Source organism: Nothobranchius furzeri, chromosome 4 (assembly GCF_043380555.1).
Source record: "Nothobranchius furzeri strain GRZ-AD chromosome 4, NfurGRZ-RIMD1, whole genome shotgun sequence".
NCBI classification, from domain to species: Eukaryota; Metazoa; Chordata; class Actinopteri; order Cyprinodontiformes; family Nothobranchiidae; genus Nothobranchius; species Nothobranchius furzeri.
In genome coordinates this window covers 73,260,055-73,275,210 of record NC_091744.1, presented here as the reverse complement: position 1 = coordinate 73,275,210, position 15,156 = coordinate 73,260,055, and the positions used below count along the sequence as shown (strand labels likewise).

General features: G+C 37.2%; 2 protein-coding genes across 2 annotated transcripts; both read right to left on the bottom strand.

The window, feature by feature from the left end:
* Positions 1-38: 38 nt before the first annotated feature.
* On the bottom strand, positions 39-3,050 carry kxd1 (KxDL motif containing 1). The gene is made up of 5 exons (XM_015964745.3): positions 2,903-3,050; positions 2,598-2,708; positions 2,305-2,457; positions 2,180-2,226; positions 39-691 (listed from the first exon to the last, which is right to left on the bottom strand). The coding sequence occupies exons 2-5, from the start codon at positions 2,693-2,695 to the stop codon at positions 429-431; spliced, it is 561 nt and encodes a 186-aa protein (XP_015820231.3). The 5' UTR covers positions 2,696-2,708; positions 2,903-3,050; the 3' UTR covers positions 39-428.
* A 4,577-nt stretch (positions 3,051-7,627) lies between these two features.
* Positions 7,628-13,070, bottom strand: sinhcaf (SIN3-HDAC complex associated factor). The gene is made up of 6 exons (XM_015964734.3): positions 12,844-13,070; positions 10,260-10,387; positions 10,076-10,175; positions 9,868-9,991; positions 9,629-9,779; positions 7,628-8,167 (listed from the first exon to the last, which is right to left on the bottom strand). Exons 1-6 carry the CDS (start codon positions 13,006-13,008, stop codon positions 7,849-7,851), a joined length of 987 nt encoding a protein of 328 aa, XP_015820220.3. The 5' UTR covers positions 13,009-13,070; the 3' UTR covers positions 7,628-7,848.
* Positions 13,071-15,156: the final 2,086 nt, after the last annotated feature.

The window sequence follows — 15,156 nt, the reverse complement described above, 5'->3', positions numbered from 1 at the left end:
TTAATGGGATCGGTAATATGACAATAGGCTTGAAGCTGTAAGTATGAAAGTTTGTGCATTTTAATCACATTATTAATAAATAAAACACGTTTCTTATGTTACGTGTGCATGTTTAAAATCACATAATTACTGAACAATAATATTCACAATGAGAACAACAGATACATGGAGTTATTTTACAATTTCAAGTATTTTTGACATGATTTAGATGCTGCAGGCTTAATGGGATAAGTAACTGTGCCAAATGAGAGAAAAATCAGTTTTTTCCTACAGAGTTTGTAGAGTTTGTGATCTTTAACAGATTAATAACAAGATAACAACAATTACAGAGGCCCGTGCTCACTGAAATACACAGCATTACCTGCTGCTCAATGACTTACTTTGAAGCCGTTTCGAGTGACTAAAATCTTTTTTGCAAATTGTTCACTCTATTCTTCATGTACAGAGTCAGGACCCTCATCTTGCAGAACTCCTGTCTCTAAGCCATCAGACGTTGGTGTGTCGGTAGGCTCCTGAGAGAGATCTTCTGAGCATCGGCTGACGGCGGGTGAAACCACATCGGGGCTTGTGTCACAGGAATCGGTGCTTTGCTCCGAGGTGGCCGCTGTGATTGTCGTGGCAAAACTTGGAGGTACTGGGTCAAATTCTTCATCATTATCATCATCATCCAAAATAGGTGACTCATGGACATCTGTCAAGTAAAAACCCGGATTTATTGAAATGGCTGTTGGAGATTTAGAAGAACAATGTTTTCTAAAAACTTTTCAACACAAACAAACTCCCTGTACCACCCAGAACTGCGCTGCTCTGTGTGGCTGCATGTTGGAGTAGCTCTGTTGACTATATGTAAGTTTTGCCTTTTCTTGGGCATTTTTTCTTCTAGTTTCTCAAGAAAAACTGTATTTTTTTTGGACACTTTACTTTTCTGTTTCTGGTGCTGTGAAGCTTGGAGGATTTTTACAGCTATTTTTTAGCTTTTTTCACTTTTTGAGCTTTGTTATGATGTGTAACCATGGCAACACACTGTTTACATTCGGGAGCAGCTGATTAACATTGGAAAGGCTGAAATAATACCTCAACTGAAGCCACAAATCCCAAATGAGCTAAAACGCAAGAAGCGTGGGTGCAGAGCGGGAGCAAAATGGAGACAGAGAAAGAGGAAATTCAAACCATCTCCTCCATCAATCATAATGGGCAATGTGAGATCACTGGCCAACACGATGGAGGAACTCCAAGCCCTTTCAAGGACTCAGCCAGAGTTTCGGCAGTTTCAGAGCCACTGGAGGAGATAATGCAAAGAAGGAATCTCCAGGAATCTCCAGAGAATCAAGAAAATGATGGACAACCCTGAGCATTCTCTTCACAAGACTGTCCGACAACAGAAGAGTGTCTTCAGTCAGAGGCTTCTTCAGTTTCGCTGCAACACTGACCGCTACTGGAGATCCTTCCTGCCAACAGCCATTGTAATATACAATAACTCTTTGATGACTTGATTATTATTATTATTCTGAGCTACTACAGCAATCAATTTCCCTCTGTGATTATGTTTATATTTATGTATTTAGCAGACGCTTTTGTCCAAAGCGACTTACAAGTGATAATCGGCATGTTGCCCTTGAGGCTAACAACAACAATAACAACAACTTGACATCAATCATGAAGAGGAAGGAACAAAGGAGTGGACAGTAGAGAGGGGGGACGGGTGCAGGGAAGGTGCTAGTTAAGAAGATGCTCTCTGAAGAGCAGGGTCTTCAGGAGTTTCTTGAAAATTGAAAAGCAAGCCCCTATTCTGGTAGTGCTTGGACAGCAGCTTCCTTTTCAATTTTCAAGAAACTCCTGAAGACCCCGCTCTTCAGAGAGCATCTTCTTAACTAGCACCTTCCCTGCACCCATCCCCCCTCTCTACCATGATGATTAATAAAGTAGTTGTGAATTGAATAGAAATCAAATTAGTTTCAATGTTTGTAACAATACTGTTTTATTGTATTTAGAAATAAATAAATCTACTACTTGATGCCAGAAAAACACTTTTAAAAGGCCATAAAAGAAGTAAATAAAAACAGAAATGTTAATAATTTATGCAGGTAACACTTACTGATTTCATTGATTGAAATCAACAGACTAATGAACTCATTACAAGTTGAGAATTGTTTTGGATAATAAGCAAATGTTAACTTACTGCTGAAAGCATCAGGGTATTGTTTAGAAATCTTCCCTTTTAATGTCCTGGAGGAAACAAAAGGAGATCAGTTATTAGAGGTTGGGCTGTGCGTCCCTGTTTGTGCAGGCAGAGTAATGACTAACCTGATTCTTCTGAAGATGCTATCCAGATCCTTCTTCATCTCAACCAGGGTGCGGGTGTGGTGCAGGAAGCGCTCGTTCATCTGCTGCAGTCGCACGTTTGACAGTCCATTAAAGTTGATCAGCATTTCATTGGTTTTCTCAAAGCGATCGAGCCTGATGAAACAAAGATTAGGCAGAAAATAACTATCATAATAGAAAAAAGGCAGAAACGTTACAACTGACATAAAAAAACAACTCAAATTTTTACACACAGTGTAATCAGGCCTCACAGACAAGAACAGCCTGATACTCACATGTGTCTTTGAGCTTGGATGATGGCATTCACATCTTCAGAGTTAACCATGCTCAGGATCCTGTTACAGAACACACTGGAGGCTGTGGGCTCCACCATGACGACGAAAAACCTGCATTTTCATAAACGAAACAACACGCACCAAATCAGGCATGGCAATACTTAAAGTTCTCTACAAATATTACGAGAGAAAAATGTTGCAAATCCACTAATCCAAATAATCGGCTGTTTTATTCACATCCGAGCGGTTTTTCTGCGCTAAAGGTAATACTACGTGAAAAATAAAGGAATAATATTATCATTTACCTCAACAGGTGTTGTTATCAACCTTGGTTTTCAACAGAACACTACATTTGACAGGCAAATTAAACAAAAACAAAACACTTCCGTGTATTTCTGTTTCTTCTGTTTACATGACTGTTTCTGGTTCATTTTCTTCTTCGGCGGGTATCTTTCAACTTTTGCGACTCATTGCCGCCACCTGCTGTATAATGGTGCACACAACTGGTCATTTTCTGGCATTTTCTAGCTCTTTCTGGGGGTGTTCTTGACTTTTCTAACCCCATTGAACTTTCTGGACTCTGGCCTTTTTTTTTTTTAGTTATAAATCCATCCACCAACATATTACCGTGAATTCGTTAAACAATTCATTTGAAATTGAGAGATATATTCAGTTATTTAGTCATCAAGTCAAGATGAATCTGTACAGTTCTATTTAACTTTATAAATACCAATTTAACATTTCATAAAACATGCTGATTTCCTCTTTTTGCCACATTTAGCTTTAACATTAATGTCCATTCTGCTTCTATCTTTGTTTTTGTTTTGTGTTTTTCCAACAAATCCGTAATTTTCAATTAGAAAATTCTCAAAAACATAAAACTGCTGAGCTGAGTTATTGAAAAGCTGTGATTGAAAAACAGATTTTGGTTGGCCTTCTAAGATTGAAAACGCCCTATATCCATTTCATATTAAATTTGTCTTGGGTTTTAAAAATGTAAAAACAAAAACAAATTTAAAAACTAAAATATCTTTATCTTTTTCCGGAATTGCGCCACTGTGGCTGCATATTGGAGTAGCTCTGTTGACTATATGTACGTTTTGCCTTTTCTTGGGCATTTTTTCTTCTAGTTTCTCAAGAAAAACTGTATTTTTTTGGACACTTTACTTTTCTGTTTCTGGTGCTGTGAAGCTTGGAGGATTTTTACTGCTATTTTTTTTTTTAGCATTTTTCACTTTTTGAGCATTTGTTATGATGCGTAACCATGGCAACGAGCTGTTTACAATCAGGAGCAGCTGATTAACATGGGAAAGGCTGAAATAATACCTCAACTGAAGCCACAAATCCCAAATGAACTAAAACGCAAGAAGCGTGGGTGCAGAGCGTGAGCAAAACGGAGACAGAGAAAGAGGAAATTCAAACCATCTCTTCCATCGATCATAATGGCCATTGTTAGATCACTGGCCAACACGATGGAGGAACTCCAAGCCCTTTCAAGGACTCAGCCAGGACTCCGCTAGAGGAGATAAAGCAAAGAAGGAATCTCCAGGAATCTCCAGAGAATCAAGAAAATGATGGACAACCCTGAGCATTCTCTTCACAAGACTGTCCGACAACGGAAGAGTGTCTTCAGTCAGAGGCTTCTTCAGTTTCACTGCAACACTGACCGCTACTGGAGATCCTTCCTGCCAACAGCCATTGTAATATACAATAACTCTTTGATGACTTGATTATTATTATTATCATTCTGAGCTACTACAGCAATCAATTTCCCTCTGGGATTAATGAAGTATTTTTGAATTGAATTGAAAAAGTAAAAATAATTTATTTTTTACATTCTAAATATCTAAAAGGAAAAATTTTGATTTGGACGATCTCAATGAATTATGAAAATAGATAATACATTGTTTAATTTACCCAAGAACATTAATAAATATCCATCTAAAACACTTAACCATATTGCATTATTATAAGGTGGGGATAACTTATAATTTTCAAATAAAACCCACTTACATATCACACTAAGAACAAAAAACTAAATTTGAAACTTTCTTCTTTATCGGGATTGTGATAAATTTGACCTTTTTAAAACTGCTAAAATCCAACCAGGTGTGTATTCTACACACACAAATTTATAATTTCTCGTCATATTATGTCCAGGTTTCCCTCCTCGATTCGGTTCCTTAATACACAAATAATGTCACAAATCCATACGTCCAGAAAACTCACAAAATTACTTTTATTAGGGGACAAGTAAAAAAAGTACATAATGTATAAAAAATACAAAACCGCTTTGTCTAACTTGTAAGCTAAATAAATGCATAGCAACAATACATGCAAGTCTATAGCTATGTACCCTACTGTATCCCACTACGCTAACGTTTATTTCCTTAAGCTACAAGATCAAAAAGAAGAAGTACAGTTTGTTTGCGATCTACCGGCTGTTACAGTCTACGTGATACAGTTGCAAAGTGATGATTTAGAATAAGTTGGGTTGCACGCAACTCAACTAGGTGAGCAAATAAATACTTAACATTTCACAAATATCGACAACCTGTAATTCCAAACAACGCAGAATTTAAAAGGATGCCTGAGCCAGCGAATCACATTCATGTTCTCAAAGATGAAAATTCATACGAACACTTCTAAACTGGGATACAAATAAATATGAAATAAATAAATAATGAAACCTGTGAGAGCCACATGACTCTAACCTTTATGTACAAATCCCACCCACAGCTCAAAATGACAATATTACATGTATGAAAGTTCATATTAGTGTTGAATTTTTTTTTTGCTTTTTTTTTTAGAATACCATAAACATACGTACAAATGACCAGGACAAGCATAAGTGTCCCTAAAAAACCTGCATTGATTTGACATTGGGTGAATTTCAATGTGCTTTGGCTTTTGTTTGATAAATAAAGTTCATATCAGGCTATACATCACAACACATTTGTGGTATATTAGAGGCAATGGCATAGAATTTCAGCTTAAAGACTTTTACCATAAAATGATCCAGAAATGATGAAAATGACTGATGTTCATATTGCTCAATGACTATAGACCGATTTTTTGTGTTTTGTTGTTGTACTTTGTGGTATTATTATTATGCAAAGACACTTTTATTTTAGCTTAGTACTTTTACATACAAAAATAAGTTAAAACTTCAGAGAAATGGACGGAAACATTAAAAAAAGAAGTAAAATTTACAATTTCTGTAAGGCCATGCATTTTGTTTGGGATGACCATGCATAAGATTATTTCATGCCTTTTGGATGAGTGGGGGTTTGCCATTCATGCAGAAATGCACTATGTGTTGCTGAGGCCACAATAAACAGTAGCTACTGTCCCTTGTTGTTCCTTAATACCAATCCAGAATTAACAATAGCACTGTCTGTAGCACACGTTTAAGGCTGGTGTTTTGTTTTTGTTTTTTTGCTGTTGAAACTGTGAATAGGCCTTACCTAAATGGGATCCACATACATTACTTGCACACAGACTGTGATACAGTCTACTAACACAAAAAAAATTAATCTTTTATAAGTGTGGACGTTATTGTGAAAGGACAGAAAAACACAGGGGCTACTGTACATGTCTGCTTTTTGGGGTGCCATTTGTAAAGTCAAACAGTATATCTTATCAGCAATAGTTTTGGGTTATTTTGCATATCATTATAGAAAAAAAATGGGAGTACATTTTTACCGTTATTCATAAATTTATAAACGTTAAAAATCTCAAATGAATATTTAGTCAGCAAGCTAAATATTTAATATAGACTCAAAAATAAACTAAATATTTAGGTCAGACCTAAATATTTAGTTTGTAAAATAAATATTTAATAATGATGTAAGTATTTATTTCACAAACTAAATCTTTAGGTCAGACCAAAATGTTTAGTTTGTAAAATAAATATTGAATTTCATAACCAAATATTTAGCTAGAATCTAAATATTTATTTTGGAAAACAAATATTTATTTGGAGATAAATATTTAGTTTGTAAACTAAATATTTAGCTCTAAATAAAATATTTATTGTAGGGCTTTTCCTAAATATTTATTTTTGGAAAATAAATTAATTTGGAGCTAAATATTTAGTTTGTAAACTAAATATTTATCTCCACATAAAATATTTAGTAAGTGAATAAAATATTTATTTTAGAAACAAAATATCTGGTTCAGACCTAAATATTTAGCTCTAAATTAAATATTTATTGTAGGGCTTTTCATAAATATTTATTTTTGGAAAATAAATATTTAATTTGGAGCTAAATATTTAGTTTGTAAACTAAATATTTATCTCCACATAAAATATTTAGTAAGTGAATTAAATGTTAATTTTAGAAACAAAATATCTGGTTCAGACCAAAATATTTAGTTTTTAAAATACATATTTACCTCCAAATAAAATATTTAGCTTGCAATCTAAATATTTAGTTGGGAACTTTAACATTGATGAATGTATGAATAACATAGTGAAAATCAGATTTAGAAAAATGAACTCCCCTTTTTTCTCTTAAGATGCGCTAAATAACCCAAAATTCTGCTTTTAAATTAGCACTATTTTACTTTGCATATGGACCCCATAGTGCTCAGCCTATGTAAAGTTTCATTTGTTCCAAAACGGGATACGATCCACTTAAAAAAAGGGGATAATTAACCCTATTCTTGTTATATTAATCTTAGTGTGAGTTCTTAGAAAATATCCACAGTGAGAATGGGAATCACCTGTGTGTTTGAAATCAATCAATCAAAGCTTTATTTATAAAGCGCCTTCCGCAACCCTGTCAGGAAGCCCAAAGCGCTGAAATGTAGAGTCATGGATTTCAAGTAGCACCTTTTTCTGTAAGTAAGTGGATGTATTGCGTTTTGGAATAAGAGCCTGAAAGTAATGTACAAGCAAGCCCGAGCTCCAGCATTTCTTCTATAGAAGATCAATAACACCACAGATAATGGTCCATAAAAACACAACATACAAACAATAATAATAATAATAATAATAATAATAATAATAATAATAAGAGACACAAGTTCATAAGTTATCATTTAACTGTTATAAACAATCTTCATGGAGAAGACTGAGAGATATTTAGCTGCTTTATGATTGAAGGCAATCTGAGGCGACTTCTTTCTGCAAGAGCACAGGAAACTCTAAAATTAAAATAAAGTAAAATTAAATTTAAAAAAGAAAAAACACAGCCCGAGATTTCTTCAGAGGTGTTGCCAAATAAGGGAGGGAGGGTTTCTGACTTCACCAGCTTCCCTCTTCAACCACCATGCTCCTGACTGGAGGCGTTGTCACAGTGACGCACAGCTCAGCAGGCTCTGCATTTTCCTCACCCGTAGGCATCTCCTTCACTTCCTCTTCCAGCTGGGGCTTTTCCACCCCCACTTGGCTTTCGTCTACCTCGACCTCTTCCTCCTCGTCTTCTTCTTCTTCCTCCTCCTCTTCTTCCTCTTGCTGCTGCTGCTGCCGCTGCTTGTTACGGCAGCATGGTTTGAACAAATGGGGGTCAATAAGCACCTCCCCAAAGCGCCCCTTGTAGATTATTCCACAGCACACTTTTTGCCTGCAGAAAGCAAGACACAACAGACGTTTGACATGAGTGAAGAAAGTTTACATGACATTTTTTGCTAATTTAAAGTGAAATTTAATGTTTTATATGACGTTTGATTATTAGAATTGAAACAACAGTGAGTCGGGAGTTTGCTGTTTTTGCTTGATGTATTGGAACAACTAAACATCTAAAATAAATTTCTGATGCATAACCGTTTTGGCTTTTTCCAACTTTTCCACTCATCTCGGATTGTTGGAAAGGTACCAAGTCATTAGATAAAAACAAACATTCACACCATTTTTAAACTAGGGGACTCTATTTAAAAAGTTATCTAATTAATCTGAGGTGTTGTAATTAATTAATCTAGATTAATCACATTTTTATCGTTCAAGATAATTTGCCCCAAAGGAATATATTATTTTTAAACATAATGACAGATGACATACCCACACTTTAATGAGTACATTTCTGTAACCACAAGGTCTGTTAGATTACTTAGGTCTCATTGAAAAGGTAACCATTTTGGGATTTGATGGGATAAGTGTGTGTGTGTATATATATATATATATATATATATATATATAGATAGATAGATAGATAGATAGATAGATAGATAGATAGATATAACATAAACACGAGCACTAGGTGGCAGCAGAGAGAGAGAGAGAGAGAGAGAGAGAGAGAGAGAGAGAGAGAGAGAGAGAGAGAGAGAGAGAGAGAGAGAGAGAGAGAGAGAGAGAGAGAGAGAGAGAAGAGAGAGAGAGAGGGGGGGGTAGTGTAGAATTCAGGGGAAGTTCTGCTGATGGTCATAAGATGGAAGCTGTGTCTGCTTGTTCTTGCTGCAGTAATAAAGTTTATATGGATAAAGGTACTGCCTGCCTGCTTTCTACCAAATAGAAAACATCTTTGTTTTCTTCATGAAGAGCAATTTGTCATGATTTATTTATTGTAGTTGTGTTTGAAGCACATAAAAGGTTTATATGGTCTTGTAGCCCAGGCATTGCTGTTTTTAGAGGTTTAGCTTGATATTTATTGATTTATAGAGCATACATTTTAATGTTAATTTTTCCGACCCCTGCTCAGGCAGAAATTTTTTATTCTAAATAATTGATTGTTATATTCCCACCCCTAGTTAAAAAATAAATGATATTACTTTAAAGCTAGAACATAAAGCTGACAAATATTTTGGTTATTTGAGCATTTATTTGGATAAAATCTAAAGCAGTAAAATAATAATTTATAAAAGTGACATTGTTGTTGAATAATTTGATAATGACATATGACATGTCTATTCTGTTGTTTGGGAAGAGGTCAATATGGATAAATGTGAGACTAAACTTCTCGAATGCATGGTCAAAGCTCTTGTCTCATTAAAGTATTAGAAGATGTTTCAACCTGACAGGAGCCACAGAGTAAACAGGAAACTCAATCATAATAAGGATGATGTGGGTTGAAGACATGCTCATGTCCCACCTCTTCCAGTAAGTCAGGTCCAGAAATGAGAAAACGGGAGAGCGGCTGGATCCTGGGCTCAGCTCGGAGTCGGACCCGTCATCTGAGAGGTTGCTGTAGCTAGGAGACTGAGCAGGAGAGGCACTGGAAGTCGTGCTGTGGGCATCTGAGTCTGGTGAGCAGAATCAAAAAGGGAAAAGTTTTGTTATTTATAAATAAATATACTATATCAGTGCATGGTACCAAAAAGCAGAACTAACTGTTTCTTTTGAGCTCTTTCTGCAGCCTGCTGATCTGGCTCGGCCGTGCTTTCTTAGAGATGGATTTGATCTTTTTGGGTCTGGAGGTCATCCTCAGGCTAGGCCCTCCTCTGGCATCAACAACCTGCAAATACGCGGAGAATTTGTTTTAAAAACACAATAATTTCTCACAATTAAATCTGATCTTGATTATAGAGTAAAAACCCACATGGTTCCAGTTCTTCTTGGTTCCGACTGGAAGCTTTTTCCACCGCTTCACAAGAAGCACGCAGGCGTTGCAGATTTCTCCAGATCTTGTTTCGCTCAACCTGTGAGACAATTTGTTACAGGAGGGAGTTTACAGTCTTCCCAATTGAAAATAGGCTCAAAAGCATTCAGGTGTGACTTCTTACTCAAAACAACTCCTGAAGTCCTTCTCATACCGCTTGCTGTCTGTGAAACGAGAGCTGGAGGACTTTGCTCGGCAGATGCAGCAACCGTCCAAACTCCTGTACATTTTGGGCTTGTGAAAGCCAAACATCTGCATGCATAGATGAAAATGTTAAAACCTTACAGACCTTTAAGCTGCAGCACGCTGTTACATCAGAACAGAGGTGGATAATGACATCAAGTGTTTTCTGTTTAAAATCAGTCATGACGAATGTATTTAAACGGTGTAGTCATCAGCAACACACACAGCAGACGTTCGAGCATCTCTGCATACCCACATGGTGGAAGTAGGTCAACAGTCAGACAGCGTGTCAGACATAATGTCACCATGCCGCGCTCGCAGGGATTCGCGCTGCGTTTTGGAATCTCGTTGCGCACATTTACTCCGAGCCCGCAGTCTGCAGGACGCGCTGCAAAGCGCCTAAACACAAATTTAATCATCTTTTATTCTGAGCAAAAAAGGGAAAATCAAATCGTGTCTGCAGCAGAGTCGAGCTGCTAAACGCGTGCATTATGCAGAACAAGTGTAATTTATGTTGCTAGGCAAACTATAAGCACATGTGGACCTTAACTGCGGCAAAAACTGCGAGCCGCGCCCCCCAGACTGGATTTTTTTTTTTTTTTTTTTTTTTGCCATCAGTCCTTGGGGTCTTCCGACAGCTCGCTGCCTCAGAGAGCCTTCGGAGAGCAGACAAAAATAAAAGACCTATCACTCTGATATTCATCTGACAAAACCTAAAGTTTCTCATTATGTATCAAAACGATAATGTTTTTCTAGTATCTAATCAGGAATGAAATGCAGTCTGCAGCCGTTCATGCCAGAATTTTTAACTAGAAATAAACTGAGTTAGTTATTTTGGACAAGTAATAATTATCCCATTCCAAAAATTTGGCACACGGGGTAGCCTATTTGTTGTGAACTACTATACTACCAAATGAAATATTTGAAATTCTGCAAAATCTAAAGAAAAAAAAAGCTGTGGACTGTTATTTCTGTTGAGGTTGATCAGGTGGTCATCTCTAATTGGGCTGATCTGGTTGGTGGTGTATATCCAAAAATCACTATCTTGGTATAAATCTGAAGTTCATTAGACATGTTTGACAACACACTCTGGGTAAAACATTATTACGATAACTTAGCAATAGTAAAAAATATTTTTCTGACTTAAATTAGTTTCTGAATGATTATGACAACAAAATAATTGTAAAAGAAAAAGGGAGAAGCTATTTAAATGTTCAATAATGTGTAAACTTCATTTTGCAAATGGTTGCAAAAACGTTATTTAAATCCATTAAATTTTTACAAAAAATAAATCCACCAATCACTTGATGATTCAACTAATTTACAGCAATAAATCCCACATTCAAATTCAATTCAATGATACTTTATTAATCCCAGAGGGAAATTAGAGACATGCGTCTACCCAACCGTTTTAACCTCCGCGTGAGTCTCCTGCACGCTACACACGATCTCCGCAGCAAAATACAGTACGTGACGCAACTCAACATGGCAACACACTTCAAAGGCGGAGGCACTGAGGAGAAGGGGGTGTGATGCGATTTTCCGCAAAAGCTGCAACATTTAAAACTAAACTGTCGAAAATCACGCATAAAGCCGTCGGGTGTGCTTGGAAAATACGTGCGCGCTGCGTAAAACCAAACGGGACGTTATTTTTTGTAGAGAGAAAATAAAAAGTGCAAGTCGCTCATTTTCACCGCCCACTCCAGAGAGGAAGCATGGCATGCCACACGATCTGCTTCATGCGCACCCATTTTATGATGACCGTCCTCTGTTCGACGATGCCCGACTTCCCCTCATGTTAAACTTCAGCTGACACCAAAAACCGGGGCTTAAAATTCATTTAAATTATCCCATTTGGAGCAGTTTGATGCGGGTGTTTAGCTATAATCGTGTAATTTGATCTTTTATTCTGTTATTCCACAGCAACATTCAACTACATGTGCGCGAAGTTCAACGCGACAGCCCGCGTCAAAAGTCGATTTTTATTCCACTTTCCGACACTAAACGTCATATTTGAGCCAGTTTGAATCCAATTAAGCTTTCAGAAGTACTTTGTATGTGCAGGGTGCGTTTTGTTGACAGCAACACGCGCGTGTCGACACCGATGGTCGAGATGCATCTCTTAAATCCGGGTGGGCGTGAGACGTACACTAACCCTAACGTGAATGATCCTCTTAACACATTTTACACCATTAGAACGACCGGGCGTGCTTCAGTTAAATTAAATGATCCGTATAAATGAGCGCTTTCCTCACGCAGCCGTAACAACAACAACAGCCTCCTGCTGACACCATTTACACACACATACACCACGAGCTCTCCCTCTTTTCCTACTTTGCCGCATAACATTAAGTTGATTAAAATCGGACCCAAACACGACCACGAAGACGGTCCAGCTGCAGGCCTGAAAATAGAGCAATTGTTTGACCCCAAGCTGTTTTTAACGACACATCCGAAAGCTCAGACAGGACTTTAAAACCCGCACAAAACGCGTTAAACCACCGCAAACCGACTGCTGTGCTTACCTTGTCGCCAGGTCCGTGAATCTGGTAGGAAATAATAATAATCCCTGTAGAGGCTCGTTCCGATGGGGACTGTAAAGAAAACGAACCCGCATCAGTAAAACCCGCTTCTCTTGTTGATGTCTGCGTTTGAGGACGGGACTGAGTAGTTGTGGAGCTAACGCGCATGCGTCACATCCACACCTCCTTTTCAGAGCGGAGGGATTTTTCTTTTTTCTATTTCTTCAATCAAACTATTTACATAAACGACACGTGACGTTTGCGTGCGTCTGTTCTCCGTTGGCCTTATAAGGATGGGAATATTACGCGGGAATAGGGGGCTCGGCTCCGGTTGCTATGGCAGATTGGAGAATGTAAGCAAAGGGGCGGGGCCTGCTGTTTTACTACTCAACGCCAGACGGCTCGTCTATGGAGGCCTGCAGTGTTTTGGGGGGCGTTTTGTTGACGGATGGGCACGAAAACAACCAGATTAGTGTGAAGTAAAAGGTGGGTGAAATGCTGCATTTTAAAAAATGTCTCATAATTAAATTGTTCTTGTGATTTAAATATAAAATCGGTTATTATCGTCTGTGTTCCTGTTACTAACCCTTATGAAAAATTATGAAAAGGAATGCCTTTTATGAATAAACTCTATGTTGAATTTTAAAAATAGTAATTTTAAATTACTACATCTGATTGAAGATTAAAAAGTAAAATAATTAAATTAACTATATTTCAGAAACCCATTGTGGAATATCCAGAGAAAGACGTTATCTGAAAAATGCAGTGGATCCAAAAACAGCAGCATCAGCAGCAGTTTGCTCTTGAATTGATCTATTTATAGGACAGCAGCTTGTTTACCAGCTTTACTGACCACTGTAAATAATGTATTTACACTTCTGAATTTATTTTGTTGAATTTTTGTAAATATTTTTTCAAGTGTACGTGACTGACTACTGACTTTAATTTGATTATTTATTTGCATTCTCAAAGCAAATATGCAACAAGCATTATTGCATGAATTATGTATTTAATTATTGCAGGTTTGCTTGTTTTTTCCTTCTAGCTGTGAAGAAAACATGGAATGAGCAAAAACAGAAAAGCTGTAGATGACAGAAGGTGTCAGAACAGAAAAGTGAAGTTGCTAATACATAAAAACAGGCAGAAGCAGGACTGATTTGTAAGAAATGGGCTAATGGAAAAATAATTACATACAGAACACAAATATTAAACCACCATTACACCAAAACGGAAGAAAACCAGGTTGGTGTGCTGAAGAAAACCAGCCATGGACTCCAGATAAATTCAATTAAATAATATTGTTCAGTAATGAATAATAAATCAGCACAGTGGAAAAGAAACGAAAGATAGGTTTGGGGTTTTTTTTTGCAAAAAAACATGAAGCTAAATCTAAAATTGAACATCAAAAATTTGCTAACTATATTTCTCTGTCAAAACATGTGTATGGTGTAAGCTAATGTAAGATAATTCACTTTGCTACAAAATGTGATTGATGAAATGCTGAAGTCCCAAATATAATCATTAAAGTGACTTTGTGCATTTTCCCTGGCGACAGGGGGCAGTACATACCTAGATCACTGTGAGCAAGCCATATGTTTGTGTTCGAGTAAGACCTTACTAATGGATGGCTATTAGGGTCAAAAATCCCTGGCAGTGCAATTTTTGAAAGAGTACTTTGTCAGATTGTTCAACCTCCAGCAAAATGGCAACGTCTGACTCCCTTTCATCACTGACAACAAGTGAAGAGGTAATTGTGTAAAACAGCATTTATGAATGGTGAAAGTTTTGTAACCGTTTGTTACAAATCAGTAAATGCGTTTTGTCCTTCGTAGAAGGAAACATGGCATCTAATACGGTGTTGTCCAGAGACTAAGGGTGTTTGTTAATGTCAAGGAACCTTGCCTTGTTGTCTTGGTCCGGCCTCGGTTGCCCAGGACATGCAGGAACCGCCAAGGTGTGTTACAGTGTCCATGTGCTACCAAAGCGTCTGTTCTCCGTTTGTTAGCTCTTTAGCTAGCTGAGCAAGAATACACAGGAGATGCTTTGTAGCATGGCCTTGGTCAGAAAGTTCCCAGAATACAGCGCAGTTTTTTCAAAAGAATGGTTGATCAGGAGCCAGTAGCTTTGGAGGAAATTTTTCTGTTTAAATGTAAGTCAACTAATTGTAGCTATCGGGCTGATATCTGAATTTTTTATTCAGATCCAAAGCAGTTGTCTATGGTTGGTTAGTTGCTTAGCAGTTGCAGCTTCTGTGGCTAACAGGTACTAACTCGCTTACATATTTAATTTAACAAATACACACAATTGAAAAAAAGG